This window comes from Mastigoproctus giganteus, chromosome 1, assembly GCF_048544385.1.
Source record: "Mastigoproctus giganteus isolate SK-2022 chromosome 1, ASM4854438v1, whole genome shotgun sequence".
Classification (NCBI taxonomy): Eukaryota; Metazoa; Arthropoda; class Arachnida; order Uropygi; family Thelyphonidae; genus Mastigoproctus; species Mastigoproctus giganteus.
Genome location: NC_143575.1, coordinates 265,739,815 through 265,766,912, shown reverse-complemented (window position 1 = coordinate 265,766,912; position 27,098 = coordinate 265,739,815). Strand labels below are relative to the sequence as shown.

At 35.4% G+C, this 27,098-nt stretch overlaps 2 protein-coding genes across 2 annotated transcripts in view; both read left to right on the top strand.

The window, feature by feature from the left end:
• The window catches only part of LOC150091934 (acetylcholinesterase-like), a 33,531-nt gene extending 26,753 nt beyond the window's left edge, over positions 1 to 6,778 (top strand). The window contains exon 3 of the mRNA XM_090370342.1: positions 6,659 to 6,778. Coding sequence (XP_090226468.1) covers positions 6,659 to 6,778 — 120 coding nt within the window. The remainder of the gene's footprint in view (positions 1 to 6,658) is intronic.
• LOC150091933 (uncharacterized) lies at positions 320 to 17,657 on the top strand. The gene is made up of 3 exons (XM_090370334.1): positions 320 to 410; positions 6,659 to 6,808; positions 16,705 to 17,657. Exon 3 carries the CDS (start codon positions 16,923 to 16,925, stop codon positions 17,655 to 17,657), a length of 735 nt encoding a protein of 244 aa, XP_090226460.1. The 5' UTR covers positions 320 to 410; positions 6,659 to 6,808; positions 16,705 to 16,922.
• The last annotated feature ends 9,441 nt before the right edge of the window (positions 17,658 to 27,098 follow it).

The following is a 27,098-nucleotide window of genomic DNA, read 5'->3' as shown; positions in this document are numbered from 1 at the left end:
ACTATTATAGCTATCTATCTTAAGTTATTCAACATCCCTATTTATGGTTATATTTCATTATTCTTCCGCACTTTGATAGTGCCCTTTTTTGTCTAACAATAATAATTAATTATGAATATTCTATATTAATATCCAGGGAGTCGCTATATTGTCCATTGCAATTACAAAATTATAAAAAGTGTTCCACGAACTCTTCGCAATGTTCCCGCTTGTTGCTTAGGTCAGATTTTGGTGGCGCCACTTTCTATGCGTTTTAACGTGTAACCGGAATTAACATTAGCGTCTATGGGAGTTGACACTGCATCTTATTGCTCTGTGGCATTAGTGGTAAGAGTAATAGTGTTATTTGACGTATTTGCGCTTTCGTTGATTACTGTGTCATCAAGGAATGGTTATAAACTTTGAATTAGGTAAAAAAAATAATAATAATAAAAATAAATAAGAAATAGGAGAATGGGAATAGTGAATCCAGCGCGGTCTGATTTCTTTATTTTTATTATTCTTCTTAAAGCATCTGATTACCTTGAATTCAAGCTGCTTTTGAATTATGCCGTGTGCAAACGATTTTGATTTATTTGTTATGTGTTTATTAACTCCTGGCTTTGCTGCTGTGAATGGTGTATTGCATATAACATTTTGTGTACAATAAAAATTATACGTAGAATGAAATTATTAATGAACTCGAGGTTGAAACAAAAACATAGTAGTAGTGTCCATAAGTGATAATAATATATTCCTAAATTAATCCGCCCACCCCTATGCTAATACAAATATAGTAGCAAATATTCTTGGCAGAGATTCAGAAACGGGTACCCCTTTCAAAATGGCGGCGAGACGGCCGTGATTGACGCGTGTTGACTCCGCCCATTGTCACATGATCTCCTTAACACACGGAAACAGCCGGCATGGGTGGCACGCACTGCGTGCCAGCCGTGTCATCCCCGTGCCATGTACCTAACGGCACTGGAAACACGAGGCACGCTAAGGTAAACCAAATAAATTCAAAGTTCAAGTTACAAAAATGTCACGTGACATTTGAATAAGTCGGATATAGCTGAAAAGGGGAGAAGGTAATTTAAAAGGAAATTTCGCGAAAGAAAAGGAACGGCAAATCAACAAAATTTAAAAATAAAACATTATTTCGCGAGCATTAACAACGAACTGAGACGAAGAAAAACCACTCACCTCATCGGTCGGGTGAAATTTCAACGACTTTGAACGGTCCGATGCTTGACAATTTAATTTTAAGTTACTTAATTCTTTACTTTCATTTTATTTTGTTTCTTCTTTCGTTTTAATCTTTAAAAACATAGTGGACGTGGAAATGCCGATCATTAACAATTCCACTGCCAACTGAAAGTCACTCCTTCTACTGATGTTCTTTTTTTTTTTTTCTTTTTTTCTAACCTCCGTTCTGCACTGTTTCCGTGTCCTACCGTAGAACTAGGAGCAGCCTTGGCTCCCCTTTTCTTCTTTCTCACTCTGTGCAAGATAGATAACCACTCTCCCATTTTTTTTTTTTTTTTTTTTTTCATTCTCTCTCTCTCTGCTGGCACCCGACTTACATCTTCCTCTTCAATGTAGCCAGGGTGTGGCATTAAAATTATTTATTTATTCTTTAATTATTTTTATTTATTATTTATTTTTTTTTCGATTTACTTAAGCTTAATATATATATATTTTTTTCTCTAACCTGCGTTTTGCACTGTTTCCGGATCCTGCCCTGGAACTAGGAGCAGCCTTGGCTCACCTTTTCTACTTTCTCACTCTGTGCAGGATAGATAACCACTCTCCCATTTTTTTTTTTTTTATGTTATACGTTATGCTATACTGCTAAATTTGTAGCATTTTAAATTAGTTATAGCCTTACTAAAAGTAAAATTTCTTAGTTAAAAATAAAAAATATATGCCAACCTATGTGATTAGAACCTTCCAGTTACTTATCTATCAAAATTAAAACCCTATAATCTAACTACCATGCACTACATTAGTTATGTGCTACAATATTCACACCAAATCACCGATAGATTAAGTTGAAAATTTCTAGCTAAATTTAAAAATAAGCTAACACATGTGAGTAAGACTATTAAACTATTTATTGAACAATTTAATATGTTACTTAAGTCCAAAAAAAAAAAAAAAAGATCATAAAATTTTCCAGAAAAACTTATCCATTCCCAGGAGCTTAAAATCCTTACTTTGCACAGTTCCTACCCTCAAACCAATTCCAGTTGTTTATTCTAAGTATTGATTACACTTTAGCTGAATGCAAATTTCAGCATATGTAATCTACAACCATCCTTTTCCAATTTAAATGTTTGTTCCCTTTTGTGTGTCATCTGAGAAAGTGAAAAGATGATGTTAACATTTATTTTAGTTAACTTCTTAGTGTTCAACTAGGTCACCACACAGATGACTAGTTTTCAGACTTCAATTTAAGGAAACCCAGTCTCTCTCGATAGGTGTACCTTTTTTACTTTTCTTTTGTTTCCATGCACAACAAACCTTGTTGTGCTTCTCTGCACCCTTTCTGGATCTACATCCTTCCTAAAATGAGGTTTTCAAACCTGTATGTAGTAACCTTCAATACTGTTTCTTACATTTTTATTTTGAATTTTCTTACCTTCTTACTTTGAAATTATTAGTTATCTAAGGATACTGAAGATGTTTTTACCTCATTTTGCATGTACTTGTTTACCACTTTTTCACAATTTTCTTTATTAATTATAATAATTTTCTTTTCTTTACAAATTGAAGTTGGGCATTTACACTTTTACAGCTTGCCTGAATAATTCATCTTGTTAGTATTTATTTTTATGCAGGAAACTGCATATCTTAATTTTTGTGCTTGAGTATTTCATGGTTATACACAGTATGGCAAAAATAGTAATGATTGAATTCAAATAATGCAAAATTTGAATAAGGAAATATTTTCTTACTCATCTTCCTCCCCAGGGAACTAAATACATTTGTTACAGTGGTTTAAATCATTTGTTAGCATTACTTGCTTGTTCAATGTTACTCAGCAGTCACTTGCTAATAAATTGTACACATTCCACCAATTTGGGACTCTAGGTTGTTTTTGGTCATCCATTTCAAGGGTCGTCTGCTGTATCCTCTCTGCCCTCTTTAAAATGCTTAAACCATCAAAACGTTTTTTCTCAGGATAGAGCTTCATCACCATAAGCTGTTTGTAATGTTTCATGTGTTTCAGTGGGCCTCTTCTCCAGCTTTACAAAAAACTTGATGTTGATTCTTTGGTTTCTGATGATGTTAGACACAATGCACAGAGGACGTTCATACAAAAAAACAACATAAGGCTAACTGGTCTGGATTGTGGGATTGACAAGGTCACACTTCTGTGCTTTTCCAGCACCCTCTCTGGAGCAATACGTACTCACATTAGGTATTTTTTAAAATTCAGCTTCATTACTTTTTTGCTGCTGTCCTTTTTATTCTCCAACCTTATAACATGGCATTATATATACAACCAATGTTTATTATTATTTTTTTATTTCATAACATTGTGACTACTTTCAAAACATTTGAAAATATCTGTTGAATATTAAAATGCTATATTCCAAATGAAAAGCATAACTGCAGTTCCTGTAAAGATTATATATTTTAACTTATTTTGAGACACTGGTATTAATGTTTTTGACCTGCCCAAGTTTGACTCAGATATTTGCTTGCTACAAGATTTTTTCCATCCTTATCTTTACACATTAATACTGGTATAGTGGATCTGTTTCATATTACTTTTTACACTGTATGTTTGTATTGCTTTATGCTGTTTGCTTTTATTAATTTATAATATTTTATTTCAGTTGCACTTGGTAACTGATATGAAGACACATTATACTTTTTTTCAGACTATCTTCTTTTCACTAATTTAGTAGTTATTTATATACTATTAACAGCTGCTTTGCACTTGAAGGTCTAGTAATATATCCTTTTACAATTTTCTATCTCATACAGTTAGTGGTTTGTTACAATGATCTGAAAACACTGATTTCAGGCATTTTGATCATATTACACGGTAATCGTCTTTAATGAAAAGGGGAAGTTAGTAGAGTTGGAAAATCTAATTTGGGTACTTTATACCACTAATGCATACATTAGTGGTTTTAAATTCATAATGTACACTGGTAATGCACACAGTGTATGCATATTAGTGGTATTAAACACCTTGTAAACTTCCATAATGCAGAATGAGGATTTTCACTTAATCAAGACATATCTTCCTTTAATGAAAAGGGGCAGTTAGTAGAGTTGGAAAATCTAATTTGGGTACTTTATACCACTAATGCATACATTAGTGGTTTTAAATTCATAATGTACACTGGTAATGCACACAGTGTATGCATATTAGTGGTATTAAACACCTTGTAAACTTCCATAATGCAGAATGAGGATTTCACTTAATCAAGACATATCTTCCTTGCATAATGTTGTACCAATAGTTCAAAGTAAATGCTTCTGAGTTTATCAAGTCTTCACTTTGGCCCTGTGGAAACATGGATTTGAATACATTACATTATAAACTGTGGGAAGAGTTAGAATACATGTTCTGCTAGCTAACAGAACAGCTGCTACCACTGATGACTAGCCTGCTCATTGGAGTAGGAGGATTATGTAAGCAAAAGAACAAACCCAGGGTCCTGAGCTGGATATCGTCATTCTTCCCTTTCTTGGTGATTCCCTTTTACTTTTCTCTCTCTCTCTCTCTCTCTCTCTCTTAGGGTAACTGGGGAATTTTTTTTTTTTTTTTTGGCTGGTGCAGCATAAGCCTCAGGCTTCCTTGCACCATATAGCTGCTAATAATAATAATAATAATAATAATCTCACTTGAAAATTGCCCCCCCCCACTGAGAGAAACTAATAATTTCTACTCAATTTACAAAATTGAAACTCTCAATATACATAAACAGAAGTACTGTATATTATTTAATTTCCTAATTTTAGCGTTCAGCAAAAACTATTAATTCACTCGAAAACAGCAAAAATGTACGATCATAATATCAATTTAGGAATTATTACTTCGGCAAAACGGCGCTCGAAGCCATATTAGTAATAGTACTGTAATTAGCCAATCACAATGTGATTGGCTGATTACTATTGCGCCATTTCCAGGCTCCGGCGGTCATTTTTAGACAGTATTTCATTTGTGCGGGTGTCCTGTTGTTGCTGTGTCATCTTCTTTTTCACAGGTTTTTTTTTTTTCTTTGTTTCTCTCCGTTCAACCCTCCATTCAACCTCTCATTTTCCTTTCACACCGAAAACATTTGTACTCACACGCAATCAAATTTATTTTGATTGCGTGTGAGTACAAATGTTTTCGGTGTGAAAGGAAAATGAGATTGGTGTTTCTTGATGTAGAGCGCGCGAATTTCTTTTTACAGAGAGCTAATTTTGAACTAATGCCCTAGCGCGTTTCGTCTTCAAAGTTTCGAGCGCCGTTTTACCGAAGTAATAATTCCTAAATTGATATTATGATCGTACATTTTTGCTGTTTTCGAGTGAATTAATAGTTTTTGCCGAACGCTAAAAGTAGGAAATGAAATAATATACTTATAGATATATAATATAGATTTTCAGTTTTCAAGTGGTATTTCTTCGTCTCAGTTCGTTGTTAATGCTCGCGAAATAGTCTAGTTATGTATGGGCGAGAAGAATCAAGTGATTGCATTTCGCGTAACTTTTTGTTTTATTTTTAAATTTTGTTGATTTGCCGTTCCTTTTCTTTCGCGAAATTTCCTTTTAAATTTCCTTCTCCCCTTTTCAGCTATATGCGACTTATTTAAATATCACGTGACATTTTATTATCGCGAAAAAAACGTGCATTTTGGTAACTTGAACTTTTAAATTTATTGGATTTATCATTTGTTTTCAGCCGCCATATTTGTTGCTGTGCCAAGTGCAGTCCGCGTGTCAGTTGAAATCCATCGGGCGAGGAGAGGAGGGGGAACGCAGTGAGTGGGCGGAGTCACAATCCGTCAATCATTGCTTTCCCCCCCTCTCCTCGCCGCCATTTTGAAAGGGGTACCCGTTTCTGAATCTCTACCAAAACGTGCATTTTGGTAACTTGAACTTTTAAATTTATTGGATTTATCATTTGTTTTCAGCCGCCATATTTGTTGCTGTGCCAAGTGCCGTCCGCGTGTCAGTTGAAATCCATCGGGCGAGGAGAGGAGGGGGAACGCAGTGAGTGGGCGGAGTCACAATCCGTCAATCATTGCTTTCCCCCCCTCTCCTCGCCGCCATTTTGAAAGGGGTACCCGTTTCTGAATCTCTACCCTTTATTGACCTACAAAGTTAATTTTTCTGTTTTCTTTTTGAGTTAACTTGAGTAAACAAAAAATTTTCCTTTTGAGTTGCCCACCCCCAACCTGACCTCAGGATCCTAGTGCAGTATATTTTTATTGACCCATAAAGTTATTTTTCTGCTTTCTTTTTGTTACTCCCCCCTTTTCCCTGAGTTCAGGGCCCTAGCACAGTTGCACCATAGATGTTATGTCACTGATTACATCTGTGAACATTATATGCATAGTTAACTATTAATAATTTGTAATACAACAAAAATTATTCACAACAACCTTAATATATTTATAATGCAATTGTTATACTTATAGATGATCAGAAATTATTATCCTTACAGATGAGAATATTATTTGCATTGTGCCATGAATGCTTTCATCCAGAAGAAATGAATACCAGGATGAAGCTTTTAGAAATAACACTGGATAGTGAAGTGTGTCATGTAAAACTGCATATGTAAAAGATATGTGTTGGAGGGGAACAAAATAAGGTGAATATAAACTGCATAATTCTCTGCAAATATCTGAATTATCTAAAATGAAGAAATTAATTCAAACATTAGAGATATAAAAATACAGTTTCTTATTCATGATGTTAAAATATTTATGTATATGGATTTTCATTATTCATAGTTATATAATAACTGTTTAAAATATCATAATTAAAAGAAAAACAATTTCCAGTTGAAATTATCTTATAGCTTACTTATGCATTATTTAGAAAATCAGTAGAAAAGACCGAGCAAATGTGAAAATAAAAATTCCCTATGGAAAAATCACTTATTAATAATGATCAAGAAATGCCACGATTATTGACTAGTACTGAAATTGAAATCATTCCTAATATTTTTTCTACAGAAAGAGAATGCTCACAGATATGTCAACGTGAATCACATGTAAGAAATCACAATGAATAAAATCATCTTGTTTGTGATATATGTGGAAATACGTTTACAGACCTAATACATTTTAAAAGACACAAAAGAAATCACCTAAACATCATTGCTGACCAGGTACACCCTTTCATGGCAACGGTCTTCCCTGCTGGCAGTGCTGTCTTTCAACAGGATAATTCACCATGCCACACCCCCCTGGATTATTCGAGACTGGTTCGTGGAACACATGGAAGACTTCCAGGTATTGCCCTGGAATACCTGGAATTTCCAAATTTCTCAGATATCGAGCATCTATGGTTTGTGTTGGAACAGCAACTCTGTTCTGCGGCATCTCAACCATGGACCTTATAGGAGTTAAAGGATCTGCTGGTTACATGTTGGTACCAGATACCACAAGACACATTTAGAAATCTTGTAGCGTCCATGCCTTGCCAGGTACGAGCTGTTTTGGCTGCGTGTGGAGGATCAACATCATATTAGGTAGGTGGTCATAATGTTTTGGCCCATCGGTGTGCACACGCTTCTTGATTAGACCGGGGTTCGAGCCCGTCACCACCAAATACGGAGGATGCGGAAAGGTCACGAAATGACCACCGCATATCCCGGAGCAATATGGCCTTAGTTGCTAATGCTCCTAAAAACCAAATAACAAACTAACAAGCCCATCGGTGTATTTATATGTAATCTGTAAAATTTCTTTATTTTTTTTGAAGCAGAAAAATAAAGTACTTACAAATCTCTCCACTGGAGAGCAGAGCCAAGGTGGTTTTAAAACCACCGTCCTCTGATAGTGGCATCTGGCAAATATCACTTTAAAATTTTTTTTTAAAATTTATTTGTAAATGAAACCAAATCTTGCTGTGCACCTTTCTCCACTAGTATTCTTTAAATGACTGCAGAGTATTTTCTGTTTTCATTTTGATTAGGGACGTAGTGGAGGGTATACGCTGTATACCCTCTGGATTTTTTTAGGTGAATAGCTTAAAATAAAGTATTATTAAAATATTTACTGAAAATTAAAAATAAATGTATTAAAATTTGATTCTTTAGCAATAGGTTTATGTGACTTATATGCGGCCAGAGCAAATTTGATTAATTAGCCTGATATGCACAGTATACACTCTGCTTTTCATAACATTCATAGAATATACCTTTTACTAATTTTATGACTTTGATATATTATGATTTAAAGGAAATTAAGTTTTGTTCGATTGTAATTAATTGTGAGATGTGATTAATGGTGTGTTGTGTGCAGTGCAAACAGGCTGCCAGATGATCATGGGGTTTTGTCAATGATATACAGGAATTTTGCGAGCAGGGATAAGTAGGTGATTATTCCATTGTATAAGGGAATGGTCAGGCCACCTTGAGTACGGCGTACAGGTCTGGAAGCCTCATTTTAGGAAGGATGTAGAGTTGCTAGAATGAACAACTCTACATCCTTCCTAAAGAAGGGCAACAAGACTGGTGAGGGGAAGAAAGGGGTGCTCTTACAAAAGAAAGGCTTAAGTTCCGCAAATTGCGGCTTCTGGAGACTAGGCACCTACGAGGTGATCTGATTGAGGTGTATAAAGCCTGAATGGATTGAGCTGGCTCAATGCTGATAGGATTCTTCCTCTTGCTCAGATTTCAAACCTGAGGGGACATAAACTGAAATTGAGGAAAGATGGATGTCGAATAGATGTGCAGAAATTTGTCTTTAGCCAGCGGGTGGTTGATTGCTGAAACGAACTTTCATCCATCATTGTGGAAGTTGATAGCTTAAATAAATTCTAGGCAGAACTAGACAAGCATTTGAAATGAGTGGACGGGTTAAATGGGAATGGGTTTTTTTTTGGCTGATGCTATATAAGCTTGCTTTCTTGCATCATATGCCTCTACTAATGCTAATGTTATTAATTTTAAGACAATAATAATTATACCCAATCCCACAAGCACCACATTAGAATTGCAGTTGAGTAGAAAAAAACATAATAGATGCTTTACTTTTCATCTGTCAGCTATTGAAATCCAAACAGAAAATGTATGTGGCATTTGCGAGATGAGCTTTGTGTCAGTTCGGGGAATGTATAACTTTTAAAATTCTTAGAAATACAACAAAACCATTCTTTATTAATATTATTTCTCTTTATTAATATATGATTTCTCTTGTTGGGTGGGGGGGGGAGGAACAGGTCAGAGTAATTGCTTTCTAATAGAGAAAATTGTGTGTTTTGTTTTTTTATTTTGATCAATTCCCTTTAATGTGAACTGGTGCCTAGCATCCATACCCCTTGAGTGTGCTGCTGTTATTGGCACCTCTTCTTGAAGCATGCCAGAAGGGTGGACTGAACAAGATTATCTCTATAAATGCACCATTAAGTGCAGAGCGGGTTGGGGAGCAGGTTTGGTAAATCCAGAAGTCAGGAATTGAGAAAAATTCTTGGTAATTTTCTCTTCTAGCAACTTTACATGGAGCAGATTGGACATTAATAATACTGCAATTGTTTTCATAATAGAGGTGAACTAATAATGTGTTACCTTTGGCAACATCCTAATGTGAAAGTGGCAGTTCCAGTCACCGTCCACATTGTGATAGAAACCTTTCCTTGCTTTATAAATACCAATTCAGAATGCTAGACATTTGGCTCTTTAGTGGCAAGAAAAAGAAAAATGCTTCATTACAGATTGCAAAGTTCATTGAGCTCCATTGCAACTTACCATATTTCATGTTTACATGTTGCTGCAGTTTATTACTCATTTTATTTAAAATAATGTATTTATTACTCCGTTTTTATTTATTTAAATACATCTGATTGCAGTTAATGTTTTTGAAAGTATTCTATAATGTTTAAACGTAATATTGATAAATTAATAATTTTAAAAATTATGTTAAAAATATAATAAAAAAATTTCTAACAATACAAATCCTAAACTATCAAATGTTTCATACATACAAATGGTATTAGTTAAAGATTTAAATTTTTTTCAGTAAAACTACATTAGCAGTTATTCTTAAATTATTCGTTTATCATTATCATGCTGTATTATTATTATTGTAGAAGGTTATATTATTTTGTAAAAGTGTAAATAAGACTATTTGCCTTAATTTTGTGTGTAGATATAGATATCAGATTTACTTTGGGTAATAGTGTTTTTGTGGCATTTATCCTTATGTTTTCATATAGTAAAAGCTCATTAAAATCTAGGATTCTCAAAAATCCAGCACTTTCTGAATATTGTCTTTAAAAAAAAGAAAGCCAAGAATTACTTTGATGGGAAGCCACAGCAAGTTGCTATAATTTCAGCGAATGGAATGTTTCTCAGTTTGAATCAAAATCTGTGATCTAAATGTGTCTCATTGATTGCTCCTAATTGACTAACAGATACTGTTATTCAAATTGTACTCGTATAAGGTTAGAAAACATGTAGTTTTTACTGTTTTTATTTTATAATGTGGGAAACTTTCCTATAGTTGCTGAAGCAGAGGCCATGTGAAAGTTTCAAGCACATCACATTTTGTAGCTACAAAAAATTAATAAATAAATAAACATTGATAAACTCGATATCATGGAGGAATTCGTCAATGAGCTGTATAATCATATAGCAAGTTTCATTCACTTTAGTTTTGGAAAGGTGCTCAGGAAAGTTTTCTGAAGTGAGCGAGGTATGTTATAATTGCCTAAATGTCAGTACTGCTTTGCTGCTCTGACAGAATGTGGCATAGTCTTACTACAAAGTTGGTGTGCTTTTCTACAATGGAGCCATAGAGTACTAGGTTTCAAAAATTTATACTGGTTAAGTTACAGCATTGTTGGATTCTTAAGGTCCATATCATTTGCTATCCTGCCCCCCAGAAAAACTGAAAATGCCTCAACAATATCATGCAGAGATTTTTATAGATTCTGTAAAAGGCTTAAAATATTTTCTGTATAAAGGTATTGAGGCCGTCTTACTTTCATTCGCTCAAAGAAATGTAACTTGGTTTCCTTTGTTAATAGAGTTTTTAATGAACGTTTGTGTGTGGACTATTTTTGACAAATTAAATAACATGCTTTACTGACTTTTTTATGTACCTTTTTTTAACAAATAGTTAATTTTGTAACCATTCATATCTTATTTTCATGTAATATGATATATAAACAAATGAAATGCATTTGTAAGAAAAACTCCTATTAAACACTACCACATACACTTTGAGGGCCAATTAAAAGTGATAATTCACCTTTATGTGTGCATTCCTATTTATTACATTTAGTAAACTAAATGCTGATGATATCCTTACTCTGTCTTGGATGACATAAATGAGAGAACATAAATATAAATTGAATAAAGATAGTTGCAGGAGAGATATATGAAAATATGCTTTCAGCCAGGAGTAGCTGGATGTTGGACCTGATGTGAACGTGGACAGTTTGAATAAATTTAAGGAAGCATTAGATAAACTAATCCTTCCTTACAGCTTTTGATTTTTTTTTTTTTTTTAATTTGAGACTTGATTGTCCCCATTCTAACTCCCCTTAGAGAGTGAAAATTTTTCTTGGTGATTCTGATGTTCATATCTCCAGCTGACTTCAGTTTGCTAGTTGTTGGACATAGTTGGCAGAGATTCTGAAGTTTTGCTCTTATTATTGACCCCACATACCTAATTCACTTAGTAGGAAACCAAAAAATTCTAACCACACCTAGAATTGTCACTTGGTGATAATTTTTGGCTTTGAGCTGTCATCACTGCTCTGATCCATTGTGCTCTGAAAAAATGTATCATGGGTATCAGGAAGATTAAAAAATTTTTTAACTTAACTTTTTTTTTTATTTTTCTGTTTGGTCAGCATTCCTGGCCTATTTGTTGTTTTATTTATATTTTATTTATTTATTTTTTTGCAGTAATTCAGCAAAGGCATATTGCAGAACCTGTTATTAACAGTTACGTTAATTCATTCAATAGGGCAAACAAGCTGTTTGACCATAACAAAAGGTATGTTTCGAAAAGGAGTTTGGCTTTTATCTTCCTCAGTAAATCTCCATATTGAGTGGGTAGCAAGTCCTTGTATTACATAGCATAAATATGTTATGGTCCATATATGCTTTATTTGGTAGATATTGGTGAAAAGAACATTTCAGATAGATAAGTAGCTTGAATGTTCTAATCGCATAGATCTGTTTGACTAAAAACCATAACATGTTGGCATACATGTTTTGGTTTTTAGCTAAGGAATTTTATTTCTAGTAAGGCTATAACTAATTTAAAACTCTACAAATGTAAAGGTATAGCTTAATACATAAACTCAGTAGCATAATACATATTATTGCATTTAGGTATCAATTAGTTTAGTGTAGTATTTTCAAATTAAATTGAATTTAAATGGAAATCATAACTCAGACTAGAGCAGCAAAGCAGTGGGCCATAGCACTCCTACTAAAAGTAGTAGGAGTGCTATGGCTCGGGGAAGAATTGAATCAGTGTGGGATTCTCCTATGAATCACTGCCTTACAAAGCGCGTGTGGATCCATCTGTAACAGGACTTGACACAGCCAGAGGGGGTGGATGTCTTTGTTGTGTGAATTGGTGTTCTGATTAATGTTTATGAAATCTTGAAGAATAGAGTAGATGTCCTTGAAGGAATTAAAATGGGAAGATCTATCACACTCTGAAGATGACACAAAGAAGATTGGCAGGGTAGCTAATGACAGGAATGCCAGTATATGCTACTGGAACAGGATCTAGAAAAGTTAGGCATATGGGCTGGGAGGTGGCAATTGAAGTTTAACATTGACTACATAGTGCTCTGCAATTCTAGCTTGTCTTTGCTTTCTCATAAACTGTATAGCTGATGGCCATAGGTCTCTAATCTTCCATAACTTTTGGGCTGTTTGTGTTTTGGTACAGGCTTCATGTGCTAAGTGCATCAGATGGAATGAAGCTTTCCACTGCTAAGGACTTGGATGTAAATGTGAAGGTGATCAACAATATGAATGCTATCAGGATTGAGCACTATGTTGTGGGGAAGATCATTTATCATGCCAGTAAGGTTTTTCTGTTATAGTAATATTGTGTAAAGGGGGAAAAATTGCGATTGTTTATTCTGAGTCACATCAGCTGTTGCTACAAAGGTTATTTAAAGTTAATTTTAACTTTTCTGTGACACTGGTTTTCAGTATTCTTGAAAGTTTAGAGGTGGTTTAATACCACTTCCTTGTATGCCCTTTTATCCTGCCTAAGAAAGTTTGCTAGTTTGTCATTCTTTCTTGTAAAATTGAGGTTGTTTGGTTTCGTTATTTTTCTCCAGTGTTGGTAGGCTTTGTTAAGAAAAAAAGAACAGGGAGATGGTTCTGTGGCGATCTGGTAAGGGTATAATCCAGCAGAACCACTTTTTTTTTTAAGTTACAATTAATTATTTTGACAATGAATACCAATCATTAACCATTTTACCAGTCACATGGGTTTCAACCACAGTCCATTCAAAATTGTGTGCATTGCTGCACTCCTGCACTTGATCATTTGGCTATGTTTAGCCTTCAGAAGTTCTTGTTTACACTCTGGCACAACCTCTAGGTCAGGTGAGTTTACAATTAATTATTTGACAATGAATACATTTCTGCCAATAAGATTGCTTCTTCAAATGTTTTGAGAAGAATCCTGAAAAGTTGAAGATGGAGAGATGCCTGAGATTTATTTCAGACTTGATAAACTTAGATGAGAAGACTGTTGGGTTATACACTAGTAATATAATTTTTAATGAATAAAAGTTTATTTTTCTTTCTTTTTCAAATAATATTTATTATTCGAATCCCATAATAAATGTGTGTGTACACTCATGTCTTCCATAAAAATAAAATATAGCAAAAATATTGTGCATGCTACTACTTTTTGCTTATAAATTTTCATGATCTGCATAACAGTTTTAGTTGCAAATAGCTTATTTTATACCATTTATCAAAAAAAAGTTAAATTTTATTAACTTTTGTAATTATATCAGCCCTTATAAGTATCTATAAATATAATGAACTTATTTGTTGACTGCTTAATATTTTCTTATCAGGGTATATTCAAAAGTTCACAGAATTATATAATAAACTTTTCAGATATGGGAGAGTGTGAAGCACATCATGGCATGTTCAGTATGCTTGCCTTGAATTAGTAAGTTTTCTGGCACATTTAGAAGTTGATGGGTGGCTGATACCCACAGTTCATGTTCAAGTGTGCAAGGACACGTAACATTTTTGTTTTGCACTTGGTAATGGTAATACAAACTTCATATTATGTATGCTATTTAAAAAATTTCTTTTTTAGAAAACACTTAAATTATTGCAGAAAGTTGCAAATGCAATGAAGTACAGTTCAGTGCTTGAGCAGCATAAGCACAAGCTACTGTAATATATTTTTCAAGTGTACCTATATACACAATTGTTATGTATCAACTTCCAGAGATAATAAGAATATATATCTTGTGTTGTTCAGTGTGACTATTTATGTAGAAATTGTCTATAAATCTTCAAGTATGTGTTGCTATATCTTAGCTGTGCTTCCAAGTAATTGTGGATGCAATTTATAATAAATGGCAGTAAGAAATAGCTCTGGAAATTGGAAAGAATCATCTGTTATTGTTATTTATCTGATTTGGGTTTAAAAAGCTGAAATTGAATAAATGCACTGGAATTTTGATGTAGAAGCTGATGAAATTTAATCAAGTTAAAGCATGTTTTATTTTTTTTATAATTTTTCTTTCATAATTTAGAATTAATTAATACTGTGATTTTTTTTTTTAGTGTTTTCCACCAACCATGGAATAAAACGAAAGAAGAAACCAAAATTTTTTAAAATATTTAATATTTACAATAAATTATTTACAAACAATATTACTAATAGTAATTTTAAAATAAATTAAAACAACTGTGATATACAGGATAATAATAAAATGCCGAATTTAAAATGCAATAAAATATACTGGTTAAAATCGCTAAAATACTAACTGAAGCTTTCAAAGGCTTCTGCCTTCTTTCTCAACAGTGTAATTTCTGTTCTGCGGTGCATCATTAAATGGTATTTAATGATGCACCGCAGAACAGAAATTACACTGTTGAGAAAGAAGGCAGAAGCCTTTGAAAGCTTCAGTTAGTATTTTAGCGATTTTAACCAGTATATTTTATTGCATTTTAAATTCGGCATTTTATTATTATCCTGTATATCACAGTTGTTTTAATTTATTTTAAAATTACTATTAGTAATATTGTTTGTAAATAATTTATTGTAAATATTAAATATTTTAAAAAATTTTGGTTTCTTCTTTCGTTTTATTCCATGGTTGGTGGAAAACACTAAAAAAAAAAATCACAGTATGAGTATACCCAACCCCAGAGGCCTATTTGAAGAACTGTTTAGATGCTATGGCCATACAGTTGTGCGGTGCGTTAGAGAATACCAGCCATGGTATTTAATGATGCACCGCAGAACAGAAATTACACTGTTGAGAAAGAAGGCAGAAGCCTTTGAAAGCTTCAGTTAGTATTTTAGCGATTTTAACCAGTATATTTTATTGCATTTTAAATTCGGCATTTTATTATTATCCTGTATATCACAGTTGTTTTAATTTATTTTAAAATTACTATTAGTAATATTGTTTGTAAATAATTTATTGTAAATATTAAATATTTTAAAAAATTTTGGTTTCTTCTTTCGTTTTATTCCATGGTTGGTGGAAAACACTAAAAAAAATCACAGTATGAGTATACCCAACCCCAGAGGCCTATTTGAAGAACTGTTTAGATGCTATGGCCATACAGTTGTGCGGTGCGTTAGAGAATACCAGCCATGGTATTTAATGATGCACCGCAGAACAGAAATTACACTGTTGAGAAAGAAGGCAGAAGCCTTTGAAAGCTTCAGTTAGTATTTTAGCGATTTTAACCAGTATATTTTATTGCATTTTAAATTCGGCATTTTATTATTATCCTGTATATCACAGTTGTTTTAATTTATTTTAAAATTACTATTAGTAATATTGTTTGTAAATAATTTATTGTAAATATTAAATATTTTAAAAAATTTTGGTTTCTTCTTTCGTTTTATTCCATGGTTGGTGGAAAACACTAAAAAAAAAAATCACAGTATGAGTATACCCAACCCCAGAGGCCTATTTGTAGAATTAATTAATATGTGATATACAAAATTCCATAGAAAAACTCACTCTGCAGAGTGAGTTTTTCTATGGAATTTTTCCACAACCCGTGGGTGGAAACTCACCACCTATGTTCGAAAAGGAGCCCATAGTGTGATTTCTGAAAACTTACTGCCATGAGCCCATGCATGTTCCAGGAACTTGACACTGTAAGGATTAAAGGTAAACACCGTCACTCATTTGAGCAGTGGCAGAAGGTGAATGGATCTTTTAGTGAACTTTTGAATGTACTATATAGTAATTGTATTACTATTAGTAGTAAATATTACTACTAAGTAATTGTAGTAGTATAGTTTGTATCTTATAGATAATCAGAAATTATTTTCCTTGCAGATGATATTATTTAAGAAGCCATGACTATTTTGCACCCAAAATCATAAAGCGCCAGAATACAAACTTTGGAAAAAGGAAAAGAATATTGGCATAAAAGTTGTTTGTGAAATTATATATAAAAGTACTGGCAACAGAAGACATGATGGAGAAAAAGATGCATTTACTTCCACCTGTATAATTTTCTGTATATATCTGCTTGCTATCTCAAATGAACAAATATGTCAATTTGTGAATCATATGCAAGAATTTATGGTGAAGAAAAACATTTTGTTTGTGATATGTGTGGAAAGTTATTTTTAGATATATCACGTTTCAAGAGACACAAAAGGATTCACACAAATGGGAAGCCTTTTATGTGTGAAACATGTGGAAAGTCATTTTCACAATTAGGCCATCTGAGCGTGCACAAAAGAAGTCACACCAAAGAGAAACCTTTTACATGTGAAATATGTGGAACATCTTTTGCACATTCGTCGCATCTCAAAGAACACCAAAGAATTCATACCAACGAGAAACCCTTTTTGTGTGAAATTTGCTCAAAAGCCTTTTCACGTTTGCACAATCTGAGTAAACACATTCAAATTCATACCAGAGAACCTCTTAGCTGTAAAATATGTAGTGCATCCTTTTCACAATCATCTGAATACAGAAGGCACAAAAAAATTCACACAAATGGAAAACGTTGTATGTGTGAAATGTGTGGCAAGTTATTCTCACAATTAGCACATCTCAAAGTACATGAAAGAAGTCACACCAAAGAGAAACCTTTTACATGTGAAACATGTGGAAAATCATTTGCACATTCACCACATCTAAAGGAACACCAAAGAATTCATACAAACAAAAAACCTTTTAGCTGTGAAATTTGTTGTAAGGCTTTTTCCCGTTCATACACTTTGAGTAAACATATTCAAGCTCATTCCAAAGGGAAACCTTTTTTCAGTGAAATATGAAATGCTGTTACCAAAAGATATGTTAAATACAGGAACTTGAAGAATTTTATATTATGTTGCATTAGAATGGAATTTAGAAATTTAATAAAACTAATTGATATTGATGTGGTCTAAGTGTTTTTAATAGCTATGCAGTTTTTTTAATTAGGGAGTATCTTCACTTGTGAAACATGCTCTGTGTTGTACAGTTTTTGCCCAGTTCATGAAAAACTAATTTTTTGGAAGCTGTTTTTCGATGATTAGTAGTAGTGGCAAATGATGCAGGAAAGCAAGCTTATATAACATCAGCCAAACACACACACACTGCACCATCCATACCTTCCAAGAATTTGTCTAGTTCTTCCTTAGCTTTATTCAAACCATCCACTTCCAAAACAAGATGAAGCCTATTCCAACAATCAACCACTCACTGGCTGAAGGCAAACTTCCATACATCTATCCTGCAACCATCCTTCCTCAACTTAAATTTATGCTCCCACATGTGTATAGGCTCAGAAAGATGGAAAAATGCCATTCACATTCAGCTTACTCAATCCATTCAAGACCTTAAACACCTCAATCAGATCACCACACAGGTGCCTAGTCTCCAGATGCTGCAGTTTGGAGAACTGAAACCTTTCTAGGTAAGAGCACTCTTTTATTCCCTTCACCAATCTGGTTGCTGTTCTCTGCACCCATTTCAGCAGATTTACATCCTTCCTAAAGTGAGGCCTCCAGACCTTTATACATTAATAATAATAATGATGAGGTTCTTTATTAACATAAATTGTATATGCTTGTGATTCCATACACAGATAACTAGATGAATCTCACAATACATTGTCTATACAAGTGAATAAACACAGAAATACAAAGTTAAGCTATATAAAATAACAAATAAAGGTAAAAACAAAAGTATCAGGACAGAGAGTAATATTAATTAAAACAAAAGGCCCCAAATTGAGCAGAACATAAAATGACCTTAGCAGACTGGGATCAGCACTTACACAATTGTCCTCTGCATACAGAAAGGTAGGCCAAGATGTCATCATGATATGCCTTGCGATAGACCATGGGTCCATGTCGATGTTGAGTGAGTTGACAGTGTCCAGAGTCATATTTGGGAAGTGTCTGTTGAAACTCTTAACTTCCGGAGTCTTGAGCACAAGCAGGGGGTACTGCAGAGGTGTCTTCCAGGCAAATGCCAACCAACCATGTTCCAGATGTTCGTGTAATCATGCTTAGATGAGCACAGATGAAGGAATTCCTTTATTTTTAGCACATGGGCTCTGTGGACTGTGGGCATGTATTGAAGGTTGAAGCAGAGGGCAGATTTGGATGTCATTATCTCTAGTGAGACCACAAGTTGGCCCACTTCGGCACACAGAATTGAAACCCCATGGTTTCTTGCGGCTGGTGGGAGGTGCTGTAGACCAAAAATCCATGGCATAGGAGAGCACATTACTGAAGTAAGTTGTGAGGTAATTTCTGATTATTTGTTTCTTGTGAGTTTTGCACAAATCTATTTTCATTTCCCAGAAGGCTCTCAAGGCTTTCGAATAATGACCTTGAATTTGTTTTTCATAGGTGAGGTTTGCATCAAGGATTACTCCTAGGAATTTGACACTTTCTATGGGAGTCAGAACATTTCCTTCTAATTCCGGAAGTGGGGAAGATGCAGTATCAGCAGAAGTCATCCGACTCGGAGTGAAAATGAGATACCACCGCTCATCGATGCTTGAGGTGCGCGAAGGCTCTCCCAGATGGTTCGTGGCAATAGAAGGGCGGCTGTGGCGCAACTCACCGGTAATTGGAATGCTGGTGACGGGAGTAATGTGTCACAACACAGTACATCGAACCCTGCCGAAAATGGTGCTGCGTAGCTGCAGACCACCCCAAGTGCCCGTGTTAACCACGGTTCACCGTCACCAGTGACAGTGCCTACAATGGGCATGTGAGCATCGAAACTGGACTTTGAGTGATTGGAAGAAGGTCCGATGAATCATGTTTCCTCTTGCACAATGTGGACAGACGGGTACGTGTGCGTCATTTACCTGGGGAAGTGATGCCGCCTGGATGCATTGTGGAACGAAAACAAGCTGGTGGTGGTGGCGGTGTCATATTTTGGGCGATGTTCTGCTGGGTTACTCTGGGTCCAGTCATCCATGTGCCAGGCACTCTGACGTTTACCACCTACCTAAACATACTCACCCACCCTCCTGAGTGGGGGAATCTTTCTACTTGCTTAACACTTATTCCTTCTAACTAGGGCCGATCTTCCCTTAGACCTGTCCCCTTTCTTATCCCCCTTCTCCTTCCTCTACCTAGAGCACTCCTAAAGTTCTTTAGGAGTGCTCAGCGTGACGATAGTAGAACCCAGCACACCGTCACATGGCAGGGTTGGGGGTGGAGGTGGCTACTCAGTGTCTCTGCCCCTCCACCTGCTAGGTTGCCGATCCGGCCACTACACATAACAGAACAATGGCCAGTAGAGAGATGCCATATTACAAGAAGAAATGAAGCGGCTAATGGAGAAAACTCCGGGCTCCGCTCAGGCAACCCAACACACACATACCTAAACATCATTGCTGACCAGGTACACCCTTTCATGGCAACAGTCTTCTCTTCTGACAGTGCTGTCTTTCAGCAGGATAATGTGCCATGCCACACCGCCCGGATTGTTTGAGACTGGTCTGCGTAACATGAGGAAGATTTCCAGGTACTGCTCTGCCCTCCAAATTCCCGAGACACCAATCCCATCAAGCATCTGTGGTTTGTGTTGGAACAGCAACTCCGATCTGCCCTGTCTCAACCACGGACCTTACAGGAGTTAAAGGATCTGCTGGTTACATGTTGGTACCAGATACCACAAGACACATTTAGAAATCTTGTTGCGTCCATGCCTCACCGGGTATGAGCTGTTTTGGCTGCACATGGAGGACCAACATCATATTAGGTAGGTGGTCATAATGTTTTGGTGTATTTTGTTAATGACAGTTTTAAAGAAATTTAAAAATTATACAATGATAATTCACACTTAAACAATTGGAAGCTCGTCTGGGAAATATTGCAATTTGGGGTTAGTTTAATAAATTTGTGAATATCAACAAAAAAAAAGTTGTGCTACAAGAGAGAAAGAGAGATTGATCAGATGGTAATAGCATTTTATCTTTAGTTTTCATAACAGATCAAATTCTGCTATTTTCCTTTTTTTTTTTTTTTTTTAATTTTCTGTTTTTTTACCCCCTTCTTTTTCATCACTTTTCTTGTTGATTTCATAATCAAAGAATTTGCATGTGCTGTAATCTGTTATTTTGATTATGCCCATCACTAATAAATTCCCAGACCTTGTAATTTTAATTAATAAAGAAAACACTACAGAGAACAGTCATTTTGGAGGCTGAAAACCAGATTAGATGAATACTCCAGAGCAACCGAATAAGAGAAATTTAAGACAAACAGTGTGGGCCCACCACAGCATCATGGAGAATCAAAAGATATTACTCCTACTCAGCCAATTATACATCCTCTCTATAGTGCATAAAAGAATAAAAAAATAATGCTGTAAGAAAGAGTGTTAATTGGTAGTAATGACGAAATTATTGAAATGTAAAAAGGGAGTTATCCCCCATATAAAACTATAGGAGATAGACTAAATAATAAACAATATATTTAGTCTACTTAGTTTTCTGTGTTATTGAACCTTACACACTTTCTGGTGGCCATTTTTGTAACTATAGGAAGAAATGTTTGCACTCAACACTAGATGGCACTGTATGTTCAATAATTTTTCCCTAATAAACACGTTTCCCCCTTAAAAGTAGATAACAGATGATATACATATTGTTTGTTTACAAGTTGTATTTAGTGTTTTCTATGCTTCAGTTTTTATTACAAATTGGTCCACGTGATTACAATGGTTTCATATTCTCAGATAGCTGCCAAACTAAATGAGTATTTTGCATCTACATTCACACATGAATTATTCAGAGAGCAGAAGGCCAGATGTTTTGATAAACATCTGGCCGTCTTTATCAAACTCTAACAGGGAGTTAAATGATTTTTGTAATATCAGAGCAAAATGGAGGAGAAATTGTTGAAGTTAAACATAAAAAAGGCACTAGGGACAGATGGGATCTCTCCAGTTATATTGAAGGAGGCAACAAAGGAAGTAAGCAAACCCTTAGCCATAATTATGAGAGCATCATTGGACTCAGGGGAGGTCCCCATATATTGGAGATGTGCAAATGTATCTCCAATTCATAAAGAGGGATCAAAGAGTGACACGAGTAATTACAGACCTGTTAGTTTAACTTGTGTTCCAGGGAAAATAATGCCGACCGGGCTAGCCGGGTGGGTAAAGTGCTTGCCTGGCAACCCACAGGTTGCGGGTTCGATTCCCGCCTCGGGCTTGGATCAAAGTACTGCAAAAACCTTGGGAGGTGCATTATGGCCACAGAAGCCTATGCGCCAACAACTACCAAAAAAAAAAAAAAAAAAAAAAGGGAAAATAATGGAGTCACTGGTTAAAGAAGCATTGCAGGATCATCTAGACAAATTTGCAATAATAATTCAGGTGCAACATGGGTTTGTTAAGGGGAAGTCTTGTGTAACTAATTTGATTGGATACTATGACGTGGTCACAAAGGAACTGGATGCAAAAAATTATTTGATATTATATACTTGGATTTCAGGAAAGCTTTTGATACTGTTGCACATGGAAGATTACCGTACAAATTGGAGCAGTGTGGCATTAAGGGCAAGTTTCTACAATGGAGAAAAGAATGGTTGAGTGGGAGAAGAAAGTGGTAATCGATTGACACTGCTCTTCGTGGACTAATGTTAGTGGTGTCCTCCAGGGTTTGGTGTTGGTCCATTGTTGTTTTGTATATTTATCAATGATATTGATGACTGTATATCAAGCTTAATGTCGAAATTTGCAGATACTGTAATACAAAGGTTGGCAGGGTTGTTAGAGTTGTGGTGGTGAGCTAGTATTCCATTCGTATGCAATTTAGCCTGGAGTACATGGGTTGAAGGAGAGGAAGTGAACATATCATAACTAAACTCACTTCCTTGTATAAAATTTTTTTTGATAATTATTAGTATTTCCAAATATTAAAATATGTGACCATGGATTTGTGGTTTAAAAAAAAGGAACTTTAAAACGAGAAAAAAAGTACATCTAGTAGTGCAACTGTGGTCAATGAAAACGAACATCATGTTGTCACACTTCAACATGAGAATGAACAATCGCAGCCTTTTTTCCCCAAAAATCCGAAGTGAAAAAACAGGAACCAACTAATAAAAGACTATAACAAAAGTATAATGATAGATTTGAATTTCGGCTTTACATGTGTTGGAAATAAAGATGCTCCTGATGCACAGTGCGTCATGTAATAAAATAGCAACAGCTCTTTGTCTCCCACTAAACTTGTGCTTCGTAAGTGTTCCGCGAATATGTTGTGAGATGAAAAGTGTTCCATGACTAAAAAAGGTTTGGGAAACGCTGTTGTAGACTATTGTAGTGATAGTGTTGATGAAACACATTGTACTGACTTTGTGATAGTTAATGATACAGTTGGAAGAACAAAATATGGAAGGAACAGGTGGGAAAAGTGAAAGGAAGAAAACTGCTTGTAGCAAAGCAGAGAAAAAAACTAAAGGATTGTGTGAAAATGTTACATTGGTTTTAAAGGAAAAGTAAAAACTCAAACATGTACAGGGTTGTTAAAATTAAAGTATCCTTATGTAGAGGGCCTTGGAGCAAAGTTCTTTGGCTTGTACTGAAGAGAAAATTTGGACAACAGGTACAATAAAGAATGCGCTCGCCATTTATTGGGAAAAAAATTTGTTACAAAATTTGTCACTGTATAGCGTGTAACTAACTTAGTTTCGATTATGCAAAATAACTTACGTTATTTGTATAATTGTAAGTTATTGCCACAGCACCACTACTCAACTCTACTGTACTGTATAAAAGCAAAGCAGTCTTCGAAATCATACAGTAGATGTTTGCCTGCAGCAGCAATGCCAACAACTTTGCAGAAAGAGGCGCAATTAGTGAAGCTGTATTATCAGAACAGCAACAATGCAGCTGTGACTATCAGAGAATTCCGGCATCAGAAGTGCATAAGGTGTGGACCTATGACTGCTGTCCGCAAAATGATTGTGAAATTTGAAGCGATAGGACATCTTGGTGTTCAACCAGGTAGAGGTCGAAAACGAGTGGACTCCTCTCGTTTTTAAGATGTGGCTATGGCTGTCGTGGATTAATCAAGTCGATCTCCATGTGGTAGTGCAAATGTGCCAACTGTTTCTCGTGAAGTGGACATGTATCAAGGCAAAAAGACATGCTACAGCAGCTAAAGCATGGCGATGCAGATATGCATTTCACATACGCACTTCAGTTTCTGTTGCGAATGACTGGATGTCACTTGGCCATGGAACATCCTTTGGAGTGATAAAGCCCACTTCTGCTTAAATGGAAAAGTGAATAAGCACAACTGTGGCATTTGGGCAACAGAAAAATCTTGAGTTATCCAAGAGGTCAAGTTGCATTCTCCAAAAGTGACAGTGTGGTGTGGATTTACAGCCACATTCATCACTGGGCCATATTTTTATGAACAGATAACACCGACTGGACCCTGCACCTGTTCCATACGTTGCCACTAATGACACACTTCATCATTATTTCGCTCATAACATCACTGGTAATGAACACATCATTATAGCTGGTGACGAACCTTATGTCAAGAGGCTCAGTGGAAGTCTCCGTCTTCTCCAAAGCCCAGAGCAGCAAGACAATCTTGATCATGCTTATTGTACTTTGATACATGGGACATTATTCCTTATGGATTTGCCTGCATGGAACACTACAAAACTACTATATGGTGATTTTGTGATTCTGTTCGGAGAAAACGGCTAGAAAAGTGAGTAAAGGGAAATGGCACTTGCACCATCACAGTACCTCTGCACACACAAGAATTTGAGTGAGTGTGCAGGGACTATTTTTTTTTTTTTTTTTAATTTCTTTCGAACTGCTCAATCACCACTGTCTCTCATTTGCCACACTGATTTGGCTCTATGTTTTTTATTTATGGTTTTTCCCATTCTGAATGCCCCCTTGAAAGGTTACATATTTGTAACGTCTGAGGAAATTATTTGAAAGGCAACACAATGAGAGAGAGTAGTACAAAAGAACGCCTATCAAGAATGCCTCCAGAAATTAGAGGCACTGGAATTAATGATAGGCATAATAGAGAAGAAGTCGATTATTTCGATTATGCTCATGTCGTTCGAATGACTATGCCAATTATGACAAATCATTTAATTAAGGAGAGTCATTCGATTATGACGAATCATTCAAGTAATCACATTTTAGGAAGGGTGTAGATCAGCTGGAACAGATGCAGAGAGGTGCAACGAGATTGGTGAGCGAAACAAAAGAGTATTCTAACCAAGTAAGGCTTCAGTTGTACAAATTATGTCTCAAGACTGTACCAGAGATGTGTTATGATTGAGGTGTTTATGGATTTCAATGGATTGAGCAGGTTCAATGCTGATGAAACTCTTCCTGCTACTTTGACTACAAATATGAGGATGGCATAAATTCAAATTTAGGAAGGAGTGTTGCCGGCTAGATGTGCTGGTAGTGGTAAAATTTTTAGGAGCATCAGCGACTGAGGCCATGTTGCTCCGTATATAGTGTTTGTAAATTGTATGTTCTATGGTCGATTTTCTGTTTACTAGATGAAAACCCCAAGTTTCCTGGAGAAAAAACCATGCTACCCTCACCTAACTCACCATGTTCTGAAAAGGGGCCCATAAAAATTCCTCGTGTTATCGATAAGACTCCAGCTGAAGTCTTTTTCACCCGGTGTGGAGAGGAAGAAGTAGGGGAATTTGTCCTCAGCCAGCGGGTAATTGATTGTTGGAACAAACTGCCATTTCCTGTTATGAATGTTGGTGGTTTAATAAATGCATGGAAGAACAAGACAAACAGTAGAAGGGGACAGACAGATTATGTGGAAGGGGTTTTTTTTTTGCTCATGTGTAAGCTTGCCTTCTATTATCATTTGCCACTACTAATACTAAACTGCTCGTCAAAAAATTAACAGCACAGAAAACGTGTAACTCTTGCAACTACCGCCGAACAGGGACAATATTTGGTATGGTGGTGTATCATAGAATAACGATGAAATTAGGATACAGAGAAAATTTGGACGGGTATAAAGGACATTTATAGGGGTTGTATAAGAATTACCAAAGAGATCACATTATAGAAGTCAATAAATGATGATTGCAAATATGGTCATTCTTCTAGCACATCAGTTTGCCGCATGATACCCTCCAACGGCAAAACAGGCTTGACAGCGATGAACCATGATCGAAATGAGGGCCGTCTATGGGATAGGATTTGTGGCAACAAATCCCATTTTTCCACCAACGCAGACCTTAGCTCACCAAGTGACCGAAGAGTTCACTATCGCCGTGCAGTACGATGTCCAAGAGCGTTGCACACGTGTTTGATCGAATTTAAGTATGGTGATCGTGCTGGCCAGAGCAGTTGTCGGATATCTTCAGTTTCAAGATAACCTCTACCATCTCGAGTCTGGGTGCGAGGTTAGCCTGTGCGGACATTGTACCTTACAGCTCTTCAAACAGAGAAGTTTTTCCTGATTTATTTTCTGCTTTATTAGTTTAAATTGTCATATTAACTTATTTTCTAGAGTACCTTTATATTCCTAGTTACGATACTTAGTTTAAAGTTTAACTTAGACAGAGATTTTGTAGATATTACTTAGTATCGGTAACGGTATCAAATCCACGTGTCACAAACCAAATTTTTTTTTTAACCAAATTTAGTCGATTTATTAACCAACTGTTATATCAAATTATCTTCTATAAGTAGATTATAGACCTAGTCAGGATCCTTAGTTTATTCTAAATTGAGATAGCGAGATTTGGAAGCTAATCAATACTTACAAGTCCATAGAAATACCGTTCCTGAATTCCCGCCATTTTTACACGATAGCATAAGCTTAGTGTCGTATAGTGCATAATATAATATTGTCAATTAATCAGTAAATCTATTAATCTTGATAAACTTTATTGTCAATTAAATTGTACTTTTAACTCTATATATATATATATATATATAACGACTTAATCGTAACAAATAATTAATACATAACTATAGTGGTGCACGTGATACGGAAGTTGTATAAAGGGAACTCGTAGAAAACACTAGATACCAAAAAATATATATATATAACATAACTGTTTTGGGATATAACTTAAGGATTTAATTTTTGTTTTGAATTTTATTGAATTAAATCGGAATCATGACTCTGACCAGAGCAGCAAAGCAAAAGGCTCAAGCTAATGGGAGTGCTGTGGTTCAGGGGAGAACTGAGGGGTGCAGTTGCCCTCTGAATCACAGTCTATTAAAATGCACTG

Bases quoted from the DNA above. Each gene is read 5' to 3' on its own strand.
- LOC150091933 (XM_090370334.1), top strand. From the start codon at position 16,923: ATGTCAATTTGTGAATCATATGCAAGAATTTATGGTGAAGAAAAACAT.